The sequence below is a fragment of the Pleuronectes platessa genome, chromosome 19 (genome assembly GCF_947347685.1).
Source record: "Pleuronectes platessa chromosome 19, fPlePla1.1, whole genome shotgun sequence".
Taxonomy (NCBI): Eukaryota; Metazoa; Chordata; class Actinopteri; order Pleuronectiformes; family Pleuronectidae; genus Pleuronectes; species Pleuronectes platessa.
The window spans coordinates 1,729,552-1,751,869 of NC_070644.1; the positions used below are offsets into that span (position 1 = coordinate 1,729,552).

The window sequence follows — 22,318 nt, forward strand, 5'->3', positions numbered from 1 at the left end:
TACAGGTTAAGGACCCCCAACTGATGGAGAGATGGAGCAGGGACCCCCTTATATATTATATAATCTTGTACTTTTTATATTAAACTGGGCCTAGTGCCATGTATACACATAGCTACCCTGTTATTGTGCATTCAATACCAAGTTATTCATATAAATCACAGGTTCATATATTGATTTTTGTTATTATTAGTGTGTGTTGCTGAATATTTGCATTGCTGACTGAAAAATAACGTCTTCTGCCTCTATTTATCCGTTTGCTACAATATGTTGGATTCATGTTAATGTATATTTAAATTTGTGGAACAAAAATCGGTTGGAATTTATTTTTTTTATTTAAAAAACAAAAAAAATTGACTAATATACCGGTGGTACAGTGAGGTGGATATAATGTTATGATATGTTAATGGATGGCAGTTGGACCAAAATAAACGACTGTAGCTGCTCATTCAGTTAGATTCTGTGATTGGAGATAGGCTTTATAGCTAAGAATGAAAGTGATCTAAATAGTTGTGTTAATTTCCACATTATATTTGATTCATTGTTTTGGTTTTGGTCAATTGAGAAAACTGTATTCAACTAGAGCAGGCAGCTCAGTAAGAAACCCACTGCACACTATCAGCCCTGCGACAAAGCGAACAGAGACACAGTTGGTGACAAACTGGTGACCCTAGTGAAGCATTTCGAAACCAAAAAGTCGGAATCCTCTCACACAAGTTGGTGGAGACCGGAGTAAAACCAAACAGAGAGAGAATAATTGAGTCAGATTTGTCAAGGGAGTAGATAAACTACCCCAAATGAATTGAAATATTGCTCCATGTTTTCTAAATGTGTAAACAGGCAGATGTTGGCTAACTGTCAAATCAAATATAAGGTGATAATATATGGACATCATGTTTTTCTGCCTAGAGTAGTAAACAATAAAAACAATACTGATGGTTCAAAGAAAACTGTAGATTTTTTTGTGATGCCATAATATGAAAAATAAGTTAACGACAACCTGCCTATTTATAAACCTATACTGAATAGTTAGTTATTATATCGACATGCAGGAACTTTGAATGTATATCTTCCACACTTGATTGCAACAAAAATGTGTAAAGTGTGACCTCTGGTGGATAAACTACTAAACTACAAAGTTGATTGTCACGCTAGTGCAGACATGTGAAACAGAAACGGCTTAATCTGTGGTAGTTTAATGCACTCTGCAGTGGTCTCATATCCCAAAAAAATCCCCCCTTCATCTTTGTCAATTTTGGTCATGCTTTGGACATTGCTATATCTCTTTATTTATGTTAGACACTGTCTTTTTATGTCATCGGTTATATCTATTGCAATTTTGTTCGGCCTGGGAGAGGGATCCCTCCCATCAATGGCGGTTTTGGGCACGGGCGAACCAGGCAGCCGCCCGGGGCGGCACCTTCTCATGTCACGTGGGGGGCGAGCACTTCAGGATGATGATGAGGCACATCATCCTGCGGCGCATATCATCCTGCTGCACACATCATCGCCGCACATCATCCTGCGGCGCACATCATCCTGCGGCGCACATCATCCTGCAGTGCACATCATCCTGCAGTGCACATAATCCTGCAGCGCACATCATCCTGGGGCGCACATCGGCGCACATCGTCCTGCAGAGCACATCATCCTGCAGTGCACATCATCCTGCGGCGCACATAATCCTGCGGCGCACATAATCATGCAGCGCACATCGGCGCACATCGTCCTGCAGTGCACATCATCCTGTGGCGCACTTCATCCTGCGGCGCACATCATCCTGGGGCGCACATCGGTGCACATCGTCCTGCGGAGCACATCTTCCTGCGGCACACTTCATCGTGGCACATCATCCTGCAGCGCACTTCATCCTGCGGCGCACTTCATCGTGCGTCATCCTGCGGCGCACATCATCTGAGGGGGTCTCGCCCGGGACGCAATTCCATGTAGAACCGCCACTGCCTCCCATGTACCTCTCTCTGACGTTTCTAAATGTCCCTCCTTTTAAAAGGTTTTTTTGGTAGTTGTCCCTCTAGTTGATGGTTAAGAACAGACTGTGTTGCAGCTTCTTAAGCCCTATGAGGCAAATTGTGATTTGTTAATATGGGCTATACATATACCATTTGAGTGGTTGGTTGGTTGGTTGATGGATTGAAAATAATACAATTTTATCAAGGCAGGGCTATTCATTCTCAAATCACTGGGGGTTCATTGGCCACCCAGAATATTTGTCAACTGGTGGCTACAAATAACTTTGTAGATTATTATGAAATAAACAGCAACCAGTTTCAGACAGCAACCAGTCTATACATATAAGAAAGTTGTGGTTATAAGGCATAGATTTGGTTACAAAGTTGGCCATAAAAGCCTCAATTTGTTGCCTCTGGTATATTATTATGTCAACGTTCCCTCATAAACACTAATCTTGATTATTGCATATTTTTAGTTTTCTACCTGATTGTTGACATGCACTGAATTACTTAAAAGGAAAATTTGGAATTAGAAGATTAAGAATGAACTTTCATTTTATTTCACACAAAGCAGGAGCAAATAATTCAGTGACAACATAAACCACAAATGTAATCCAGAGAAAACATATTGAGTATATATAGGGGTATCTTAGTACCCAACTTTAAACTGTATTTTAAGGCTGTTACCTTTTGTCACTTATTGAATTGATTTGATAGTAATACCTCTGCCCCATGGCTCACTATTGAGAGGAATGTGATTGACCCAAGTCCATTAAAAACATTTGTTAACAGATCTTTCTGCTAGGGAATGTCAACTTAAATATGGACAACCACAGAAGAAGTAGTTTCCAGGAAGCTGCCCATGAAATCAAAGTGGCGTTTGAATCAGTTTGTTTCGATGAAAACAAAAGGAAGCTAGAATACAGTTTTACCCTCATTATTTTTCTGGTGAATACGGCTGAGACATGTATTAGATAGCGTTACTGCACACTCCGTACAGCAGAGGGCGAAGTGCAGTTTATAGCTAACATTAGCTACAGTCGACTAACAACTAAAGAAGACATCAGCCTTCTTATAAAAAAGTGATCAGATGTTCACAGTCTGTACACAGCTCACACGGGACGCACTGCTGTCTGTAGCTTTCTGTCCATTACAGTAACCAGGAAGAAACCTTTCGATTTCCCTTCTGCTCTACTCAGCCAATCAGTAGCTAGGATTAACTGTTCGCCCTTAGCGTTAGCACATCACGGACTAACCGTTAACTCATCGGAGTGAGGAGCAGTGGAACAACAACACAAGGCCTGTGAGTATTAGACATTGGTTAGTTTACCTTACCTCCATAGCCAGGTGTAGTGTTGTTTATAGTTAACAATGCAGCGGTGTCATCAGCTGTTTGTCAGACGCAGTCAGTAGAGGAAGATGTCGTCGGGGTGCTAAACATACCATCCCTGTCATTAAGAGAGGATGTTATACGGTGAAAAGTGCATGTGAATAATCTTTTACTAACGTACTGTTTTGTTACGCTGTCAAACATGAACTACGCAATTTGCGGTAATGCTCCACCCCCTGCCCACACCCACAAATACAGCGCCCATGTTGCTTTCAGTAAACAGTGTACAACACAACTGAGGGCACTACTGTACATTATCACTTAAATATCCAGGTAACAGTGTACAACATAACTAACTTAACCTTTTTGTCAATATTTTGACCGTCAGAGCAGAGGGCTCTTGATCCATGGACATTGCGGTATGGACAGAGGTTATTTAAACACCGTAAACATGGCAGTTTGATCCAGGATTAAACAAGAAATCATGATTTCCCCCTGGACTTAGTCATGAAATACATTTTGTTAGCACTATACCCTAAACATGAATTAATTACTACTACTTGCCCCTCCCTGGCAGTGATGTTTTATTATTATTTATATGGTGTAAATCTGAAATCACAGCAGAACTAGGAAAATGGGAAAAGTGAGTTAATAAATTGTATTTTAATATATCGTCACCCTCATAAACTAAGGGCCCAAGTAATTTTTTCAGGTTTTTCAGAAAACAATTTCTTTTGATAAGATATTGAATATATGCTATTTATTAATAATTTCACTCAAAAAGGTTATGACAATAGATGACTTTTGACATACTAATGTCAATTATGTAACATAAGAGGAATAAATGACATTTTTGAGTAAGCCTTTGTAACTTAAGCAATTTTAAACCTTCAACTCTGTCAACAATAAAGCATAACTAACAAACTAACTAAACATAATGCTGAGGAGGCATGTGCACCTCTTCAGTTCTCCCTCCAGCTCTTTGCTGGGTTCTTGACTAATGCCTTAATGTGGCAAATTATCAAAGAAATGTTGACACTCAACAGGCATGACGTGTTTCATTGACTGGAGGTCCTGGAACTTTCTCTCCTTGATTGGCAGAGCACATGGAAACATTCTTATCCTTCTATCGGCTCATTTGGCACCCGTATCCTTTGTCGCAGTGCTTCCATCGCAGAGTCCTCCGAGAAGGACAGCTTGAAATGGACTTCGCATTCACTGCTTACCTGAAGAGCCCGCAAGTGATCGCAGTCAGATCTCCAGCTTTTTGCCTGGTCTGATGCTAACGAAGTAAGATCCATTCATTTTCAGGAACTCATCAAGCTTGAGCACATTCACAAGGTAAAATGATGGCCAGATTCTTTCAGTCTGGAGTTTGATGATGTAGTCTCTCGGGGTGAAGTTATCCGTTACTATTTTGCTTTCAAAAGCACTAAGCATGCTGTCACACTCCATTTGTGTGTGCCCTGCAACAAGGTATTTCTGTGTTTGATTTGGTCTCCTTGAGTTTCTGGATGGACTTGGATCACAACTTCAAAAGACTCATCAGAGGATGGGGTATAGTCTGGATCGCTTAAGACATCATAATCAGATATATCCTCTTCATGTTGTGAATTGTGTCTGCTTGGCATCTTCAACAACATCAACAGGAGTGTTTAAGGAATTGTCTGCTCCATCTGAAACAGAGTCTTGGCCTGGTACATGCTGCTTCATCTCTTCGACTGCTTCATTGTTTTTTTCAGTGGATGAGGCCTGACCGGTGTCAGAATTGTCAAGTGCATCTCCTACCAAAAAGGAAAAACCTTTCAACCCTTTGACGTGTACGATCACAAATGTGTGATCATTCTGAAAAACAATCTTTGCCTTGTGGTCACTTGTATTAAGCTCCATCACGTATTCCCAAAGTGGAGTGCACGCACCCCTAGGGGTGGACAAGCTGTGTAAAGAGGATCCTTTGTAATCTTTTTGTTATACATATCATTTCTAGCTGTCAGATTACAATACGGTAATCAAATCTTTCTTAATTAGATCATTTATTGTTGATTAAATGTGACAAAAACTGTAGATGATATATTGTTTGAAAAGAGTTAACAGAAAGCCTATCACTTGTAACAGCCACAGATTCTGGAGCCTTTCCACTCTTTGCTAAATGCTAGCTTCATGGACCTAGCTATTTTGCGGACTAAATTGCTTACTAAAAAGACTGAATAAAAAGACTAAATATCTATGCAATATTTATAGCCTAGCCTATATTATAGTAATCATCTTATCACTTACCAATAGGGGACGAGCCCTGAATCATGGAGTAACTTCAGCGGCTAGGTCAATTTTCCTTTTTTTTGATACAGCCGCCATCTTGAAAAGTTTGTAAAATCCCCTAAGTCACATGGTCTTTTTACTTACTCAAAATAAAACTGCCTAAGTCTCACTCTTGACATAGGCCATTATTCTACAGGGGTAGAATCCCATGATCTGTTCAACTGAGGATGTAGCTGATTTTACCAGATGTGGCCAGCATCATGAGGAGATGATTTAGGCAAAAAAACAACAACATTTTTGTCAAAAAAATACTTAGGCCATTATTTTAAGAAGGTGACGATATGTAATGAAGAGTTGAGGAGGTCTAAGATTCTACTTCTCAGTGTGCTATGCGATGTCGTCATGTTTTCCTTACTCTCTGTAAATCGACAGAGTATCGACACTGCACCTGTAGTGCAGTGGAGGGGCAGGAGGGAAAGCCAGTGGGCAGAGAGACTGCACAGAGGAGCGAGACGCAGAATAGAATGCCTCTGTTCTTCAGGAAGAAGAAGCCCAGCGATGAGTCCCAAAAGAGGCTGGAATATCAGCTGTGCCGGGTAAGAATAATTTGTCTGCCAGATAACCTCCAGTCACTGCCTCACTTAGCAGCCATTTTTTGTGATTAGTTTTATGAGATTATTTTTTTTTCATCAATGAAAATCTATAACCAAAGGGTAGTGCTTATTTATAACCTTTAAATTCACATAACTATTGCCTTTATCTCTAAATAATAGGACCTATTTCAAACAAACCCAGTAATTCTGATTCCTTGCTCCTCAGTCTAAGGAGGCGGGTGCCGATGACATCCTGGATATCTCAGCTTGTGAGCTCTCAGATGTGAGTATGTGACTGTGAACAGTTGTGAGACAAGCATTACTGATGGCAGTAAAGAACAAACTGTGGTCTGAGATATGGGATCTCTTCGAGCTGTCCACTTGTGATAGGATCACCAAGGATGGATGTTAATAACAGGTCTGAATGGAGTCCGGTCAAACATGTAAAATATAAGTGGCGAACCTTCGCCTCCGGTTCCCTTCCTATCCCTGTGAGCTAAGAGGCAAAATAAAATGTTGCTTCCTGGGGCAAGGCAAACCGCAGCTTGGCTTTGAGTGGATTTGAACTTTAGTGAACTCTGACCGGTAAAATTCACATTTACTAATTTGTGACTGGGCCCTAACATTGTGCATGTATATGTGTCCTGTTGTCTCATTTATAAAACAGTTTGTGGGATTCATACTAAAAGTGTTTGTGCGCACAAAAGCCGGAAATTCAGATTTATAAAAACCTTGTGCACACACACCTGAACGCAATTTTCACTTTATAAATCAAGTCCACCTGGAAACGATCGTAGGTTGATCTGCCTCCAAATCCGCCCTCCACACGCCCACTTTCAACCATAAATGGTCAATGCAAAGCATGTCATGAATATTAAATTGAGCTGCTGGCCAATGGGTTTCCAACGCCAGTCATGACATAGTCACGGCATCAAGCGATGAGAAGAGTAAGCAAAACTTTCTGAAACTGGCATCGAGCTGTTTGTTACTGAGGTGGAGGTGAAGAGCGATCTTATGGAACAGCAGTGATGTCACTAATAAAGAAAATACACTGATACTCTGCTGCTGCTGGTGATAATACAATGTGTGAGAGTGAGTACGATAGAAAGAACGGAGCCTGAAGAAAAAAAAGATCCGATTCAAAGGTTGGGGCATAAAAAATCACCCTCTCTGAATTTGAGGGAACTTGTTGTATTGTCTGTTCGTATTTTAATCACCCAAAACTGCAGGATTATTCAATTCAGAGCCGGCTGTGATGTCTTCAATTTATAGAAGTTAACAGAATTATCATTAAATACTTGTGTTTGTACTGGGATGGTTTGGTTCCGTCGGTCGATCTGTGTGATTCTGGACTCAGTTCAGCTCAGAGATCACAGATCACAGATCAATAGAATCTATATCAGCTGATCAGACATCGCTGAACCCTTGTTTCCTCCTCATCCTTCCATTGGCGTGTATCCGTCACGTAGCATCACGCACCAGTGTCACCACAGTATTTATTTATTTAGAGCATCGGACCAATTCCCTCACATAAGTGGATCCTAACCTCCACTCTGGGATATTATTTGGAAAGTTTCTCCGTTTCTTGTAAGTGATCTCCTGTGCGCTCTGTGCGCCTGATGGCACAGTCACTTATACTGCAGTGATTTGATGATCCACCCACAGTGTTAGAAGATATTGTTAAAAAACTGTTAATGACTCGGCTCTGTAACTCCGCTGTTTAATGGAATCTGAATCTGCTGTAAGTTGTTTTATATATTTTGAATTAAAAGGTTTGTGTGAAACAGATATGTCGCACGAGCACAACTAAAGCTGTTGGTTTGAATGTTAATGATGAAGTGGATCAATAATCTGTTCCAGTTCACCACCTCACGTCTGCGTCGCCACTTTCTCCTCTCCAAAACGTCTGACGCATGGGTCAGAGTTTGTGGGGAAATATGAAAATTTCCTCGTCAAGTCAGTTTTTATAAATCCCAACGTTTGCGTGTGAAGTGGTGTACGTACGTTTCAGGCCCCGTTTTGTGCGTATGCAATGGTTATTAATGAGACCACTGGACATGGTCATGAGATAAATTTCGTTATGTTTTATTTCCTACACATGGTGTTCGAGATGTTCTTTATTTCATGCAAAGTGCCCCAACCTCAGCTGAAAACACAACAGAAGTATGAAAATGGGGAAAAGTGAGAGTAAATTAATTTTATTTTAATATATGCAATGAACAATTGAGGAGGTCTAATATTTGTCTTACTTCGCAGTGTGCATGTTGTGTTGTCATGTTTTCAAACCTGTCAAAAGGACAGCCTAGCTGATGTCTTCTCACCCTAGAGTTGCCTCTAATCACCAAAAGCTCTCTTGATATCTTTGCCAGCGTCTTTACTAGGACGAGATATTTGAGTCTCTTTTTTCTTTTTGTAGCTGTCGCGTGCTAGAAACGACAGCATGCCCTCTTGCTCGCGGTGAATCTTGAGCAGTTTCTCCTACTGTGTTCTTATAGCAGCTGTTTCAGACATTACCCAGAGCTTTGATGAGGAAGCTGGAAGGGGAAACTCAGGAGAAAGATCGGAGCCTTTGACTCAAACATTTGCGTTCTAACAGTATGATGTCACAAGGTTATTTGGAGTTCAATGCAGGTCTAAAGTAGCTGTAGGGAATGGAAAATATTGTTTATCCTTCTAAGTGTTTCACATGAATTGATTTATTTGTGACGGGAGCTGCCTCCACCACATATTGATTATCTCTTCAAAATCTTTTTCATTTAAGTTTATTGTAGAGCTGCATGCAGCACAGTGGTATGCTCAGCCCCGTTTTACCTCTCTCTCTCTTCCTTGATTAATATGAACATAGTATAAATACATATTGGATGTTTTTAATGAATGTAGAGATGTTTGATAGGGTTAAGTGGGTGTGTGACCTTATTAGTATTTGGACAGTGCATACACTGGAAAAAATCAAAAGTCACCAAAGAGCCGTTGAAGCTGACTGACAGCTGATCCAGCTGAAACAAAATGTCAAATCATATGACGGTTCATAGGAGAGAACATAATGTGATTCCTTGCATCTTAGTCCCTCCAACGTAAGATTCCATTTTATACATTATGCTTTATTTGCAGCAGAAACTCTAATAAATTCTGTATTTATTAGTGTGTGGTTAGTTCTACAGATTATGACATTTTAGGTGTGCTCTGTTGCAGGTTCCCTCAAGTGCATTTTCCATGTGCAAGGTTCTACAGAAGAAGGTAAGGATACACTGTGCAGCTGCAAAGTCACTGGCTATGTATTTGTTATTCATTGTATGTAATAAGTACTTTTACTAATATCGGTGTCAGTTTATGTGGTTGACAAGTCAGACAGACATTTCCTCTGTTTTTCTCCTACAGGTCTTTATCCTCCACAACAATGAGCTGAGGTCACTGCTGCCCAAAGGAGGCGACATCTGTTCTCTGGCCACTTTAAAGGTAGTGTAAACTAGACACAAACATGATGAGAAATTAAAGAATATGACAGTGTTGTATGATTTACAAACCCCAAATCTCCTTTTTTATAGTCAACTTTTAAGCAAACATTTAATTTAATATTTTAATACATATAGATTTATATTTAGATGAAAGAATCCCTGACCATGCCAGTCCAAGCATGAGTGACTCAGTCTGTCTGCCTCCAAAGGTTTTGGATCTGCATGAAAATAAGATCACATCACTGCCAGAAGACATTGGGAAGCTGGCTTCACTGCAGGTAACGTCATTCTTAATTTGACTCATGATACAGAGAGAATGAATGTGAACAAATGTTGCTCAATTGCTTGCGGTAATTTTGTGTCCCTTCAGATTCTGAATGTGGAGAAGAATCGTTTAAAGGTATTGCCAGATTCCATCGGGGACCTGCAGCTTCTGCAGACACTCAATTTGAAGGGTATAATTCTAACTGCTTTTTTGTCCACTAGTGAGAGTACACAAGGCCATGTATAAGGGAAATTACATTGGTTATGTTATTTTTTTGTTTAGTTTATTTTGTTATTTCAGTGTAATCCTAACTATTTTACAAAACAAAACCATACACTTTTAAACATTCCCTGAATAAAAAAGGAGCAAGAAGAAGAAACACACTTTTACCTATCCCTTACATACACTCCTGATCAAAATCTTAAGACCAGTTAAAAAATTGCATGAATTTGCATTTTGCACTGTTTTGCACTCAAAATGCAAAAAGAAGAAATGGGAACAAGAGCCCAAAAGTTGTGAGCAGGCAATTTATTGAAAACAACAATTTAACTGAAGTAGGCTGTTCATCAGTTGATCAAAAGTTTAAGACCACAGCCTTTAAAAGCCAAAATCGCGTATTTTGAAGCTCTACTTAGAACCTTCCTAAGATCCAACAGTGCAAAATGCAAATTCATGCAATTTTTTAACTAGTCTTAAGATTTTGATCAGGAGTGTATATAGAATATAACAATACCAATTGCTATCATCATAACATACTTTATCACTTTGTATATAATAGGTAACTTTCTCAGTGAGCTGCCATCATCAGTTGGCTCTTTGAGCAGCCTGCGCTCCCTGGACCTGAGTGATAACAACATTGTCCAGCTCCCCAAACCTCTGGCCCACATCCGCACGCTAGAGGTGTGTGTTCTTGGAGGCACATTTGCAGAAAGATGTAAATCTAGATATGGCTTTACACAAACTGTGTTTGTGTGTGTGTGTGTGGTGTATGTGTGTGTTTGTGTACTTTGACAGAGCTTTACACTTGATGCTGCCATGATGACCTACCCACCTGCATCTGTGTGTACAGAAGGCACAGAGAGCATTCAACGCTTCCTATGCAAAGGTGAGAATTTAAACAAGCACACACACACACACTTCATAGTCTGTGTGGTTTTTGACTTAAGATCATTATTTTCCTTAAGCTATTTTTAGTTGATAAATAACTTAGAATTACAGTTTTAAGATATATCTGTTTTACAATTTTTATTTTTTTTTCATATATAAGCAATACAATATATATATATATATATATATATATATATATATATAATATATATACACTCACTGGCCACTCTATCAGTACACCTTGCTATTAACGGTTTGGACCCCCTTTTGCCTCCAGAACTGCCTTACTTCTTCGTAGAATCGATTCAACAAGGCTTGGCGTTTAAACAATGGTACTAATGGTCCCAAAGTGTGCCAAGAAAATATCCCCCTCACCATTACACCACCATCCAGAACCGTTGATACAAGGCAGGATGGATGGAAGGCAGGATGGATCCATCGAGTCTCATCAGACCAGGCAACATTTATTTCCAATCTTCTATTGTCCAATTTTGGGCAGCCTGTCGAATTGTAGCCTCACATTCCTGTTCTTAGCTGTCAGGACTGGCACCCGGTGTTGTCTTCTGCTGCTGTAGCCCATCTGCTTCAAGGTTCGACGTGTTGTGCGTTCAGAGATGGTATTCTGCATACCTTTGTTGTGCAATAGTAGTAGTAGATTTGACGTTGGCTAATTATTAATAATCATTAGAAATGATTATTAAAATAGAAATTATTTATTAAAAATAGATAATTATTATAAAGCTATTAATTAAGAATAGTAAAATAATTAATTAGAAATGATACGGTTATCCATTAATAATGGTTAAATAATTAATGAAAACAATAAAATGATCAATTAAGAATAATACAATCTGTAATCATTGCTTATCGTAGCGGGGCACCACCCTGGTTACAGGGACCAACTAGTCAAACTATAGTTATCAGTCTCAAGTGATAAAAGTTAAATTAATAATCTCAATATTTAATATTAATGATTATATAATAAACAATGAAGCGTTTTAAGTTCGAGCACAGGCTATAGTAATCCAGCTATATTCACATACACATGTACAAATAATCACAGAAATACAAATACTATAATTACAAAAGTATTTATTAAAGGGAAATAAATTTAATGTTATTCCATGATTCTTCATTTAACAAACTCCAATATTTCAAAGATGGCAACAGCAGCCGCAGCACTTATCACAATGGTCACACATGTAATACTGAGTATCTAATGGTGTGTGTGTGTGGTCGTGTGTGTCTGCCTGTCTGTGTCTCTGTGTGTGTGTGGGCATGTGTGTCTAAAGAGAAAGGGGAGTGGCTATGGCGTAATGACGAGATCACGTGGGGACGTAGTCTGGCCAGGATCAAGATGTTACGTTCACGTACTTTCAAGATGGAGGTTTATGACCCCGGTGACGACATGAGGTCGAAGACAAGATGGCGGTCGGTCGCCTGTTACACAAAGGAACTTTAGACAAAGAGATTTCTTATCTCCTGGTTCTGGCGCCGAATGGCGTCGAGATGTATTAAGGCTCTTTAAATCTAGAATTTTCTATGCCACATGAAATATGTAAGTGTAGGTCGGGACGTGTGTAAGAAACAGGTTTAGGAGAAAAGAGAGAGAGAGAGAGAGACACATCAAAAACATCGTCTGAGACCAGCTACAGTGACGTCACCACTCAGTACACAAATTAGAGTCGTGCACCGATCTTTTAACAGGTTAAGTCTCTGCAAACTTAGTCGGACGATAACAGTGCTGCCGGAGGCTCTCTGTCACGGCGCGAGGCACTTTAAAACATTCGACAAGGTAAACAAGGAACCGGAAGTGACGCATCGTTTCCTCGTGTTACACGGCTTAAAACAGATCAGCGATCTTAAAACAAACATACAATCAAATAAATGACACGCTAAGCATTTAAACTAGTCTCTGCCCAGACAATAAAGCCTCTTACTGTGACCTTCGCGGTGTTGCTTGCGCGTGGCGCGCGGATTTTCGGAAGTCCAGTGAATGATCGTGGCCGCTCAAGCTCGGTGGCGCTGGATCCTCGGTTGCAGCGGCGTCGGCTGGGCCGAATAGGAGCGGATTCATCTTGCTCCTCTACGGGATGAAACATCGTCTCTTCTGCAGGGATGATCAGCTGTGGCGCAGTTGTGGGGATCGTGAAAAAGAAAGTCTGTGATCTCAGCCTGCGAGTGGACTTCCTGTGGCGATCTCTTTCAAGTTAAAATAAAAACAGTCTTTCAAAATAAGATTCAACTTAAGATAAAAGAAAATAACTCAGGTTGCCTCCTTTTAGAGCTGGAACGTCTGAGAGACCCGGAAAGGGCCTGGTCGAAGTCCTTAGCAGGGAGAAATGGCTGATAAAAGTTAAGGTTGCCCCCTTTAGCAACTAAATCATCTGAAGACCCGGAGGGGTCTGTTGACGTCTTCAGAGCAGGGTAAAATGGCAGCGATTTTTGGGGTGTCAGGGCTTTTAAATTACCTGAGAGGTCCTCCTCCTTGAGGAGTTGGTCATAGGACATCGGCCAATTGATTTGTCAGGAATCGATCTGAGTGGGCGGGGCTTGGAACTCAGCGGGGGTTCCAAGGCATTCCCAGAACATTTTCCACTACCAGGGGGAGATTCTTGAGCCTGCAGGAGAATGTTTTCCCGCCAAAAGTTAACAACCCTTTGTTCACCCTCGGCTCCAGTGTCTGGTGATCAGCCTCTGGGCTCTGGCCCAACACCTTGGTTATGACGAGTGGTTATTTGAGTTACTGTTACCTTTCTATCATCTCGAAAAACCACTCTGCCCATTCTCCTCTGACCTCTGACATCAACCGCGCTCACTGGATATTTTTTCTTTTTAGGACCATTCGCTGTAAACCCTAGAGATGGTTGTGCGTGAAAATCACAGTAGAAAAGCCGTTTTTGAATTACTCAGACTAGGGCTGAACGATTTGGGGAAATAATGTAATTGCGATTTTTTCCCCCCCAATATTGCGATTGCGATTTAAAATGCGATTTTTTTCGCCGCAACAAAACATAATGAATGCTTTAAATATGACCAAAACAATATTAAATACATTTAGTGTAAAATATTCTTTCCGACATTTTACATTTTTATTTAACTGCTCATTACAGAAACAAGAACAACAAATCAGGGGCTTTGCCACTGTGAATTTAAGTAATTAAACAAAGTCATTGTAAGTATAAACACAAGGCATGCACTTTTTAAACACTGTGTGCAAATTTACCATCTTAAGAATTTTTGGGGGGAAATTATAGGTGTCTTACTGGTCCCAAGTCAGTAACATTCACACAATTGAAACATAGAATTTGCATATACTACTTTGAAAATATATAAAAAAAAGATATAATATTATATATTATATTATAAATAAAAAACAGAAAATGCACAGCTCACAAAGTCAAACAGTTCAACTTCATTTATGAACAGTTTCCTAAAGCTAATGAAATGATCTCACTCTTCAGCCTTTTTACCCTGTCAAACACAAGTCACCTTACAGACAGAGTGTGTGTGGAGCCACAACACAGCAGACATGAGGCGATGTAAAGACCTTCAGCATCCCGTTCATGTCCGGGTGGTCGAGCAGCGGTATGGAGGCGCCGGGCCTCAGCAGGAACACCCCCATGCTGAACACCTCCGTCTCGCAGATGTGCATGTAGGCGCCCCCTGGAGCTCGGCTTGCTTTTCCGGGGAGCAATTTTCAAGTTCGCCGCCGTCACCGAGGTCACCAGCGAGATGAGCTCGCTCTGTGTGTCCACCCCGTCAGGCGAAGACTTGAAAATCGCTCCCCGGAAAAGCAAGCCGATCTTGTAGGTAATGGAGGTCTGCTTCGCTATCTTCTGGATCAGAGGAGTTTTGTTGTCCCGCGGCATTCTGGCTGCGGGTGAGGACAGCAGCCCAGAGTCCACGTTGTAATCGTGGACGTTGCGGTTAGAAAATCGCGTTTTATCATATCGCGATTTTATCGCAAATGCAATTAATCATTCAGCCCTAACTCAGACCAGCCCGTCTGGCACCAAGAACCGTCCCACGTTCAAAGTCACTTAAATCCCCTTTCTTCCCCATTCTGATGCTCGGTTTGAACTTCAGCAAGTCGTCTTCACCACGTCTAGATGCCTAATTGCATTGAGTTGCTGATTAGCTATTATTGGCTGACTAGCTATTTGTGTTAACAAGCAATTGAACAAGTGTGCCTAATAAAGTGGCCGGTGAGTGTATATACATAATATAATATAAAGTTTTACTTGTATAGCGCCAAATCTGACAGGTTTGACAACATACTTGTGGTGGATTCCTTGGTTGATGTTCTTTTCAGAGCTGGGAGAGGAGTACTGCCCACCATCCCAGTACCTCCTGCCAGTGCTAGAGAATGACTGTGGCAAACAGAACTGTGACCAGTGGGATGGTTTGGAGGAGGCCTGGAAGGTACATAAGTTTACATTTGTATGGCTTACTGTAGAGCTGTTAACATGGACCTATACTTCATTGCTGCTAAACTGCTTTCTGTTGTCAGACTGTTATTTGAACTTTCCTCACTTTCTGTTGCAGAACAAATTCAGTGACTACGAGAAGAGAAAGGTGTGTGACTCCAGTTGCCTCAATAACCATCAGATTTCCATCTGACAGTAGTTTTTCAGGTTGTGAACATGGGTAATTTAGCTTAGTCCCATCCTGTAAACTAAATATAGCCTAGACAAGTCCCCTTCCTCCAGCAAAATAAGCTTTTGGATACCTGATTTTATCCACCAACAAGACATGTCTCATTGCAGACATCAATGCCACACATGCTGGCAATGGTTGTATTAAGTTGACAGAGAAAACATTAAATGAAACTTCACACTTGTGCTTAAACCTGCACCAATCTTGTATATTGTGAGAGTTGACACTTGTGGTGACAGAGCCTCAGAGAATTATAAACAAATGTGCAGTTTCCTCAATCTTAACGCAGCTTTTTAGCATCTTTAAGCCCAGTTTTTGGTTTCAGTCTTGCTGCACTCATCAGCAAGGATTGCAGCATCAGGCACGTGTTTGCATTAAGAACACTGTGATAAACCTTCTACCCCATATCCCAGTATGTATTTACACCTGTAATTACAAGACACATTTTAACACCATGAGATCTGATCTCTGTTCAACTTACATTGAATTCTCATCACAACCTGTCCTCTACTGTATGCATCTAGGGTGCATTCACACCTTTTACTTTCATATGGTCAAGCTCAATAATAACTACCAAAACACCTTTTGCAAGGGAATCACTTGAGGTACCAGCTTGTACAAATGTGGTTGTGTGGTTGACAGGTTGATGCTTTTCAAGCCACATCGAGCCAGTAATGTCAAAGTGATATGAGGTCTGACAGAGATTACCAGCTTGGACATTACTGAAGATACTGTAGGGATTTGAAGTGCAAAGTTGAATTATAATGTAATAATTATATAATTCTCCTCAGAGGGTTCTTGGTTACTTATCGATACAGTGCAGACTGTAACTATTTGGAGAACAATTGTTGGGGTCTTCAGGCTCACAGAAAAACTCAAAAGTAAGAATACATAAAAAAAAACATAACTAAATTAAAACAGTCATAAAATAATTAAATTGCTCAAAGTGAAGCAAGACCAACCATTACAATAATATAACCTAGGATTAGGTTAAATCAGGGAATACTGTGCAATACAAGTACATTATAAGCTCTGATTCAAAGTAAGCTGCCATATTACCATGGTCATGGTGTTCCACAGCCTTTGAGCTCTTATTTCAAAATCTCTGTCCCCCTTAGTATTTAGCCATGAGTCTGGTACAGTAACAGGCCCCTGCCAGAGGATCTCAAAGTGCAAGCAATGTTGTATGGGGATAAAAGATGTGCAAAATACTTTAAGTGCTTTGTAAGTAATCAAAAGAACTCTAAAATCAATTCTAAAACACACTGGAAGCCAGTGTAAAGAGGCTAAAGCCGGAATGATTTGTTCCAACCCGTTTACTCTGGTTAAAGCCTGGCAGCTGAATTCTGTACAGTGTGAAGACAGTCTACAGATTTTCTATTAAAGGTTCAATGTGCAAGATTTAGGTGAAAGGGCTCTATAAGCAGACATTTTATATAGAATAATCCTTGTGATGTTTTCATTTAAATTTTGAGAATTAGTTTTTTTTCTTTACCCTAGAATGGGCCCTTTTATATTTAAATACTTTATATTTACAATAGGAAAGGGTCCTCTCTATGGAGGCCACCATGTTTTTTACAGTAGCCCAGACTGGACCAACTAAACACCTTTTTGAATTTTTATGACAACTGAAGGCTACGACAGGTTCTCTTTCGTGTTTGGAGGGTGAGGTGAGGGGTATCTAAATCTGACTGAACCTTTAAGGCATGTAAAAAGGCTGTTGCAGTATTCCATGCAAGATGAGATAAAAGCATGTCAAATAGCTTCTGTAACACAGAGCAAATTCCAACCATGTTCCTTAGTTGATTAAAAACATGTTGGTATAAGTGTTATATCATGATGATTAAAACTTTAATTAAAATCTAATTTAAGTAGACAGTTCTCCAGTTGATGACAGTACATGACTACTGGGGCAATAACAATAATTTCGGTTTTATTTGAGAAAATGTTCAGACATCCTGATTCTTACATCCACATGGCACTCCTTTAAAGAACTCATCCTACTGATTGGGCTTAGTGGACTTAACAGGAACATAGACCTGCATAAATAAATAAATTATGATTGATCCAATAATTGACGCGGGAGGTATCCCATACTTAACCATAGCAAATGAAGTAATGTGATTATTAACAGGTATGCAGAATTTCTGTCGAATATATATATATATATATATATATATAGGATTTGATTCAGTGCAGTAACAGTCCATCCCACCCATTTCCTCAGTCTATCCAATGAAATGCAATGATCGTCTGTATCATAAGCAGCACTCAAATCAAGGAGTATGAGAATAGAACACATGCCAACATCATTGGTTATTAAAAGGTCATTAGTACCTTTTAAGAAGAACAGTCTCTGTGCTCGGATGCAGATGGAAACCCGACAAGATGAATTAACAAATGCTATTTTCTTCCTCACTGAGAAGGAGCTGCTTAGCCACAGGAATATAAGGTTACTTAGAACTTGGTCTGCGATTTTAAAGAAACATGTGTTTAGGTCCAGGCTTTCCAGGAGTGGTTGAACATGAGCAGTTTTCAAATAGTCTGGGATGCAACCAAGGGATAGAGAGCTGTAAATAAAATAATCAAAGGCAATCGGGGCCCGATTGTTTCAAATACATCAATAAAAAGCTTTGTATGCATTATGTTTAGTGGACATGAGGATACCTTCACTTGAGACATTATTTTCAAAATTTCGGTCAGGTAAACTGGGATGAAATGCAAACAAGGCGTTATATTGACCCTGATGGACTCCACTTTATAAAGTGTGTTAATGATTTGTCACAATCAGCATCAGAATTCAACAGGCATATTTTGAGGTTCTGGATTTATTAATCTGTGGACTTGAATAAAAACCTGGTATTGCGTTAATTAAAGAAAGTTCTTGAGTCTTTCACCAGTGTATTGTGGTGTTGAATAAGTTCCTTCATAGCCACATACTGTAGTGGACTGGAAGACCAGTTGTCTTCCATCTCCTTTCTGCTCTCTTTACTAGCGATGAGTGCTCAATTTATTTAGGGTTCCAGTTTACCATTTCCTTCAATTTCGGTCTTAAGAGGAGAAATAATCACTGAAAGGTCTACTAAATCATTTAGGTGTGGACTTGTTAGGGTTTCTACAGTGTACTGACTCAAAATTGCACAAAACCTTGAGGCGTTTCGTTATAGGTAAAAATAATACATTTGTGGTCAGAAATGGGAATGTCCAAAATCAAATCAATTCTGACCCCTTATATGTATTACAGAAATAAGCTTTACAAAGATAAAAGAGTCAATAACATAAAAAAATAATGGCAAACAAATTGGTGGGGTCAATAATGTTGCTGGTAAAATCTCATAAAAGAATAAGAATAAGGGGGAATGTTAAATTCACACAACCTTAATGATAAAATCTCAAATGAAGAAAACTCTGGGGGGTGTTTGATTGAATTTGAATTTATTACAATTCACAAGTCCACTCCCAAGTCCATAACTCCTAAATCGGTTAAAGCAATCATAAACGGGGGGCAGAGTTCAACGAGGACGCTGCTGTCATACGGGTGTAGCCACAACACAAACAAATTTGATTTGGAAATAAGATTAAATAATTTAAAACTAAAGTTTGACAGGAGAGTGACCTAACATGAAAAATTGCCCATCTAGGGGGTTACACAGGGCAGGTGATGGTGTCCGAATTCTAACCAGATTATTTTCTGTATTCATGTGTGTCCATTTGCCAGATCTATGTGTAAAAATGTGGGTGATAGAGACGGACTGAGCTGATGCTGCTTGTTTCTTGCTTTGTCTGGCCGAGATGTTTCGAATTGTTATTAGATGGTCCAAGCTGGGTAGAGGGTGTATCTTTGTATGTTTCTTGAACAGCTGTTTGTTGTTTCAGTGGCAGTTTACACACATAATAGATCAGAGGAGATTGAGGTAGTATTTTGCTGGTTGAGCCTTTGAGCACCTGCAGTAAAAGATAACAGCAAAGCTACTTTTAAAATGGACATGTCTGAATGCAATATATCAACACTGACATGTTTCTCCATTCTTCAGGATCAGAAGCAGCAGGAGAAACTGGCCTTTGAGCGGCACCTCCTAGAGAGGCAAAACGAACATACCCAGCTTGTGCTCATGAACACCTCCCGCAAGGAGAACATACTCAACTCAGTTCGACAGGTACACTACATAATCTGTGTGCAGTTTATGAGTCATGCTCTCCTGTTCATAGTCTGTGCTGTAATAGAAATTTCCATAACAGGACACAGCATTACAAATATCTTTCTGGTGTTTTAATTCAACCGTCTGCGGACGGAGCTCAAGGGTTAGGTCACGGTGATATACTTTAACTCAATGGCCCAGAGCCTTGGAAATCCACTTAATTTATACTATACAAAACTCCTCCTCACACAGGAGAAGCACGTTATCCAATCAGCTCTCTGGGTGTCGTGGCCAGACTGATCAGACTTACTGTCTCCATCTATGTCCATGAGGCCTTCTTTGAAGTCTACAAGACAATGACATGTGGATTGTGCTCTGACTCAAGGAGAGTCTTTTGGTGTGAAAAACATCTTTCTCAGAGATCCCCTGTCTCTGGCGACTCACACCCAAAAACCCTGCAGCCTCCTGTTGCAGACACTTGAATGGCCCCCTGCTGTGAAACCTTATGTCTAGTTACATCTAGGAGTCTAGAAGCAATACACATCTAAGTAGAGGAAGTCACTAAACATCTTAGTTCCCCTACCAAACCCCCACAAGTTACAAGTCTATCTACAGAAATACATTTGTCATAACATTCTCTATATACTTGTCTGTTCTTTCATTTAACCTATCTAAATACAGAATTTCCCATCACAGTGAGATTCTTGCACAACAAACATGTCACATAATAAAAAGGGTGAAAAACCCAATGCACAACACAAAATAAGGCATACCAAAGTTTATGTTTAAACCCTTTAGTAAGCAAATCCCATGAGAAGATCAAAACCTGTATCACATTTATTCGCACCGAAGTCAATACAAATTGCACTGAATTAGGCTTTTTTTTAGGATATTCACACAATACAAACAACACATTCATTGTTTTTACACGGATATTGTTTTTGGTATGTTTTGTAGTCTATTGTGGAGTTTTTGGTTCTTCTTGTGGCAGTTCTCTGTTGGAACTACCTTAATGGCCTGATATCTGATGCTAAACCAGCTATTGACAGGGAAGAAGAACAAAAAGCTAGTCAGCTAGTCTCAATCTACCCACTGAAGTTATTACCACTTACAGAGGACTTTCTATTCAGACTTTAAACATTAGTGTATTATATGTCTGATATGTAGGAGCAGGAGCGTATGGAGCATGGAGTCAGCCAACAGCAGAGGGCTCAGGAAGCCGAGAGGCTGCTGGTGCTGGAAAAAGTGAGACAAGCTGAAGACGGCATCAGCAGCCGTATCAGCAACATGCTGATGGACAACCAGCGGTAAGACCTGACAGAAGTGGCTGTGTTTACTTACAAAAACAGGGTCCACAGATGCATCTCTGTTGACTACTTTTTATTTATTTTCTGTCTTTCCAGGCAGAAAAAGAGCACAGAGTTTCTTCAAGCCATGGAGGAAGATCGGTAAGTGGACAGATGGATATTACGGCGAAAAGATACAGAAGGAGACAATCGCACACATGGCAGCATTCAATCTCCAGGGAACCGAAAATAAAAAGCAGGGTCAGCACACTGGAAGCTTTAAAATCTTACTCTTAAATAAGACAAACTTTGAAACAACACACAGTGAAAAGATATGAAAACTTTCATATTAATAGATAGTGTGAATCTGAGCTTAGATGGCAGAACTTTTATAAGGTAGTTTGTAAGCAAAGAACTACATCACCTTACAACCACAAGTAACGTTTTTCAGTTCCAACAAATCCAACAGAGTGAGAAAGTGAGAAAAACTTTCTGTTTTTGAACCATGACCTACAGTATTTGAATCAACAAATAAACTGATGTCTTCAATCTTCATGGTAAAACTAAAAGACCAAAGCAGCACTGGGTTGCTTGAAATGTTTATTGGATAGATGAAAATTGTATTTGGTTCAGACATTAATGGCCCCCTTAGGATTAATTATGGTGATGGAAAATTTAAACTTATCCAGCATTTTGGGCTGTACCTTAAGATGAAGAACGTGGTTGTGTTATTCACATGGTTTCATGCTGATGTAAGAATTTGGCTCAGAGCATGTCACAACCTCAGACGTGCTGGTGTAGCTTTCTAAACTGGTGTTTAGGAGTATCATTGTGTATTGCTGTCTGCAACGGTGTCTATTCTGATACTTGTTTCCAAATTTGACACACACACACACACACACACACACACACACACACACACACACACACACACACACACACACACACACACTACATCAGTAGTGGTAAAGGAATTTTATTATCTTATTTCTACATTTCACAACGGTTTTCTTTTCAGCCATCTAGCACCGTGTTTACTAGTAATCTATTAATATAAAAGTGTTGACTCCCCATACAGGATCCGTATGGAGCATCTGACTGCCATCACACAGGAAGAGGCCACTTCACTGAGGAAGAGGGAGGTGGCAGGTGAGCAGCTTGTCTGTCAAACCGTCACTTATATTTGGAGCAGCTTTTTATAAGTGTGTTCATCAACACTCTAAGAAATCTTTGTTGTTGGTAATAATTGATTTCTTAT

The 22,318-nt window shown here is 39.9% G+C and overlaps 2 protein-coding genes across 6 annotated transcripts in view; one reads left to right on the forward strand and one right to left on the reverse strand.

Annotated features, from left to right (window-relative positions):
• Nucleotides 1-3,521, reverse strand: part of LOC128425339 (LIM domain transcription factor LMO4.1) — an 18,542-nt gene extending 15,021 nt beyond the window's left edge. The window contains exon 1 of the mRNA XM_053411912.1: nt 3,303-3,521. Coding sequence (XP_053267887.1) covers nt 3,303-3,308 — 6 coding nt within the window. The 5' untranslated portion in view covers nt 3,309-3,521. The remainder of the gene's footprint in view (nt 1-3,302) is intronic.
• The window catches only part of lrsam1 (leucine rich repeat and sterile alpha motif containing 1), a 26,653-nt gene continuing 7,342 nt past the window's right edge, over nt 3,008-22,318 (forward strand). For 2 of the 5 annotated variants that reach the window (XM_053411903.1, XM_053411908.1), the window contains exons 1-16: nt 3,008-3,270; nt 4,399-4,587; nt 5,989-6,152; nt 6,376-6,432; nt 9,342-9,386; nt 9,528-9,605; nt 9,814-9,882; nt 9,975-10,059; nt 10,648-10,769; nt 10,884-10,974; nt 15,292-15,401; nt 15,525-15,554; nt 19,670-19,792; nt 20,942-21,081; nt 21,178-21,222; nt 22,139-22,209. In XM_053411903.1, the coding sequence (XP_053267878.1) occupies nt 6,081-6,152; nt 6,376-6,432; nt 9,342-9,386; nt 9,528-9,605; nt 9,814-9,882; nt 9,975-10,059; nt 10,648-10,769; nt 10,884-10,974; nt 15,292-15,401; nt 15,525-15,554; nt 19,670-19,792; nt 20,942-21,081; nt 21,178-21,222; nt 22,139-22,209 (1,138 nt within the window). In that variant the 5' untranslated portion in view covers nt 3,008-3,270; nt 4,399-4,587; nt 5,989-6,080. Of the gene's footprint in view, nt 3,271-4,343; nt 4,588-5,988; nt 6,153-6,375; nt 6,433-9,341; nt 9,387-9,527; nt 9,606-9,813; nt 9,883-9,974; nt 10,060-10,647; nt 10,770-10,883; nt 10,975-15,291; nt 15,402-15,524; nt 15,555-19,669; nt 19,793-20,941; nt 21,082-21,177; nt 21,223-22,138; nt 22,210-22,318 lie in introns of all 5 variants that reach the window. The other 3 variants (XM_053411906.1, XM_053411904.1, XM_053411907.1) reach the window with 3 other exon arrangements.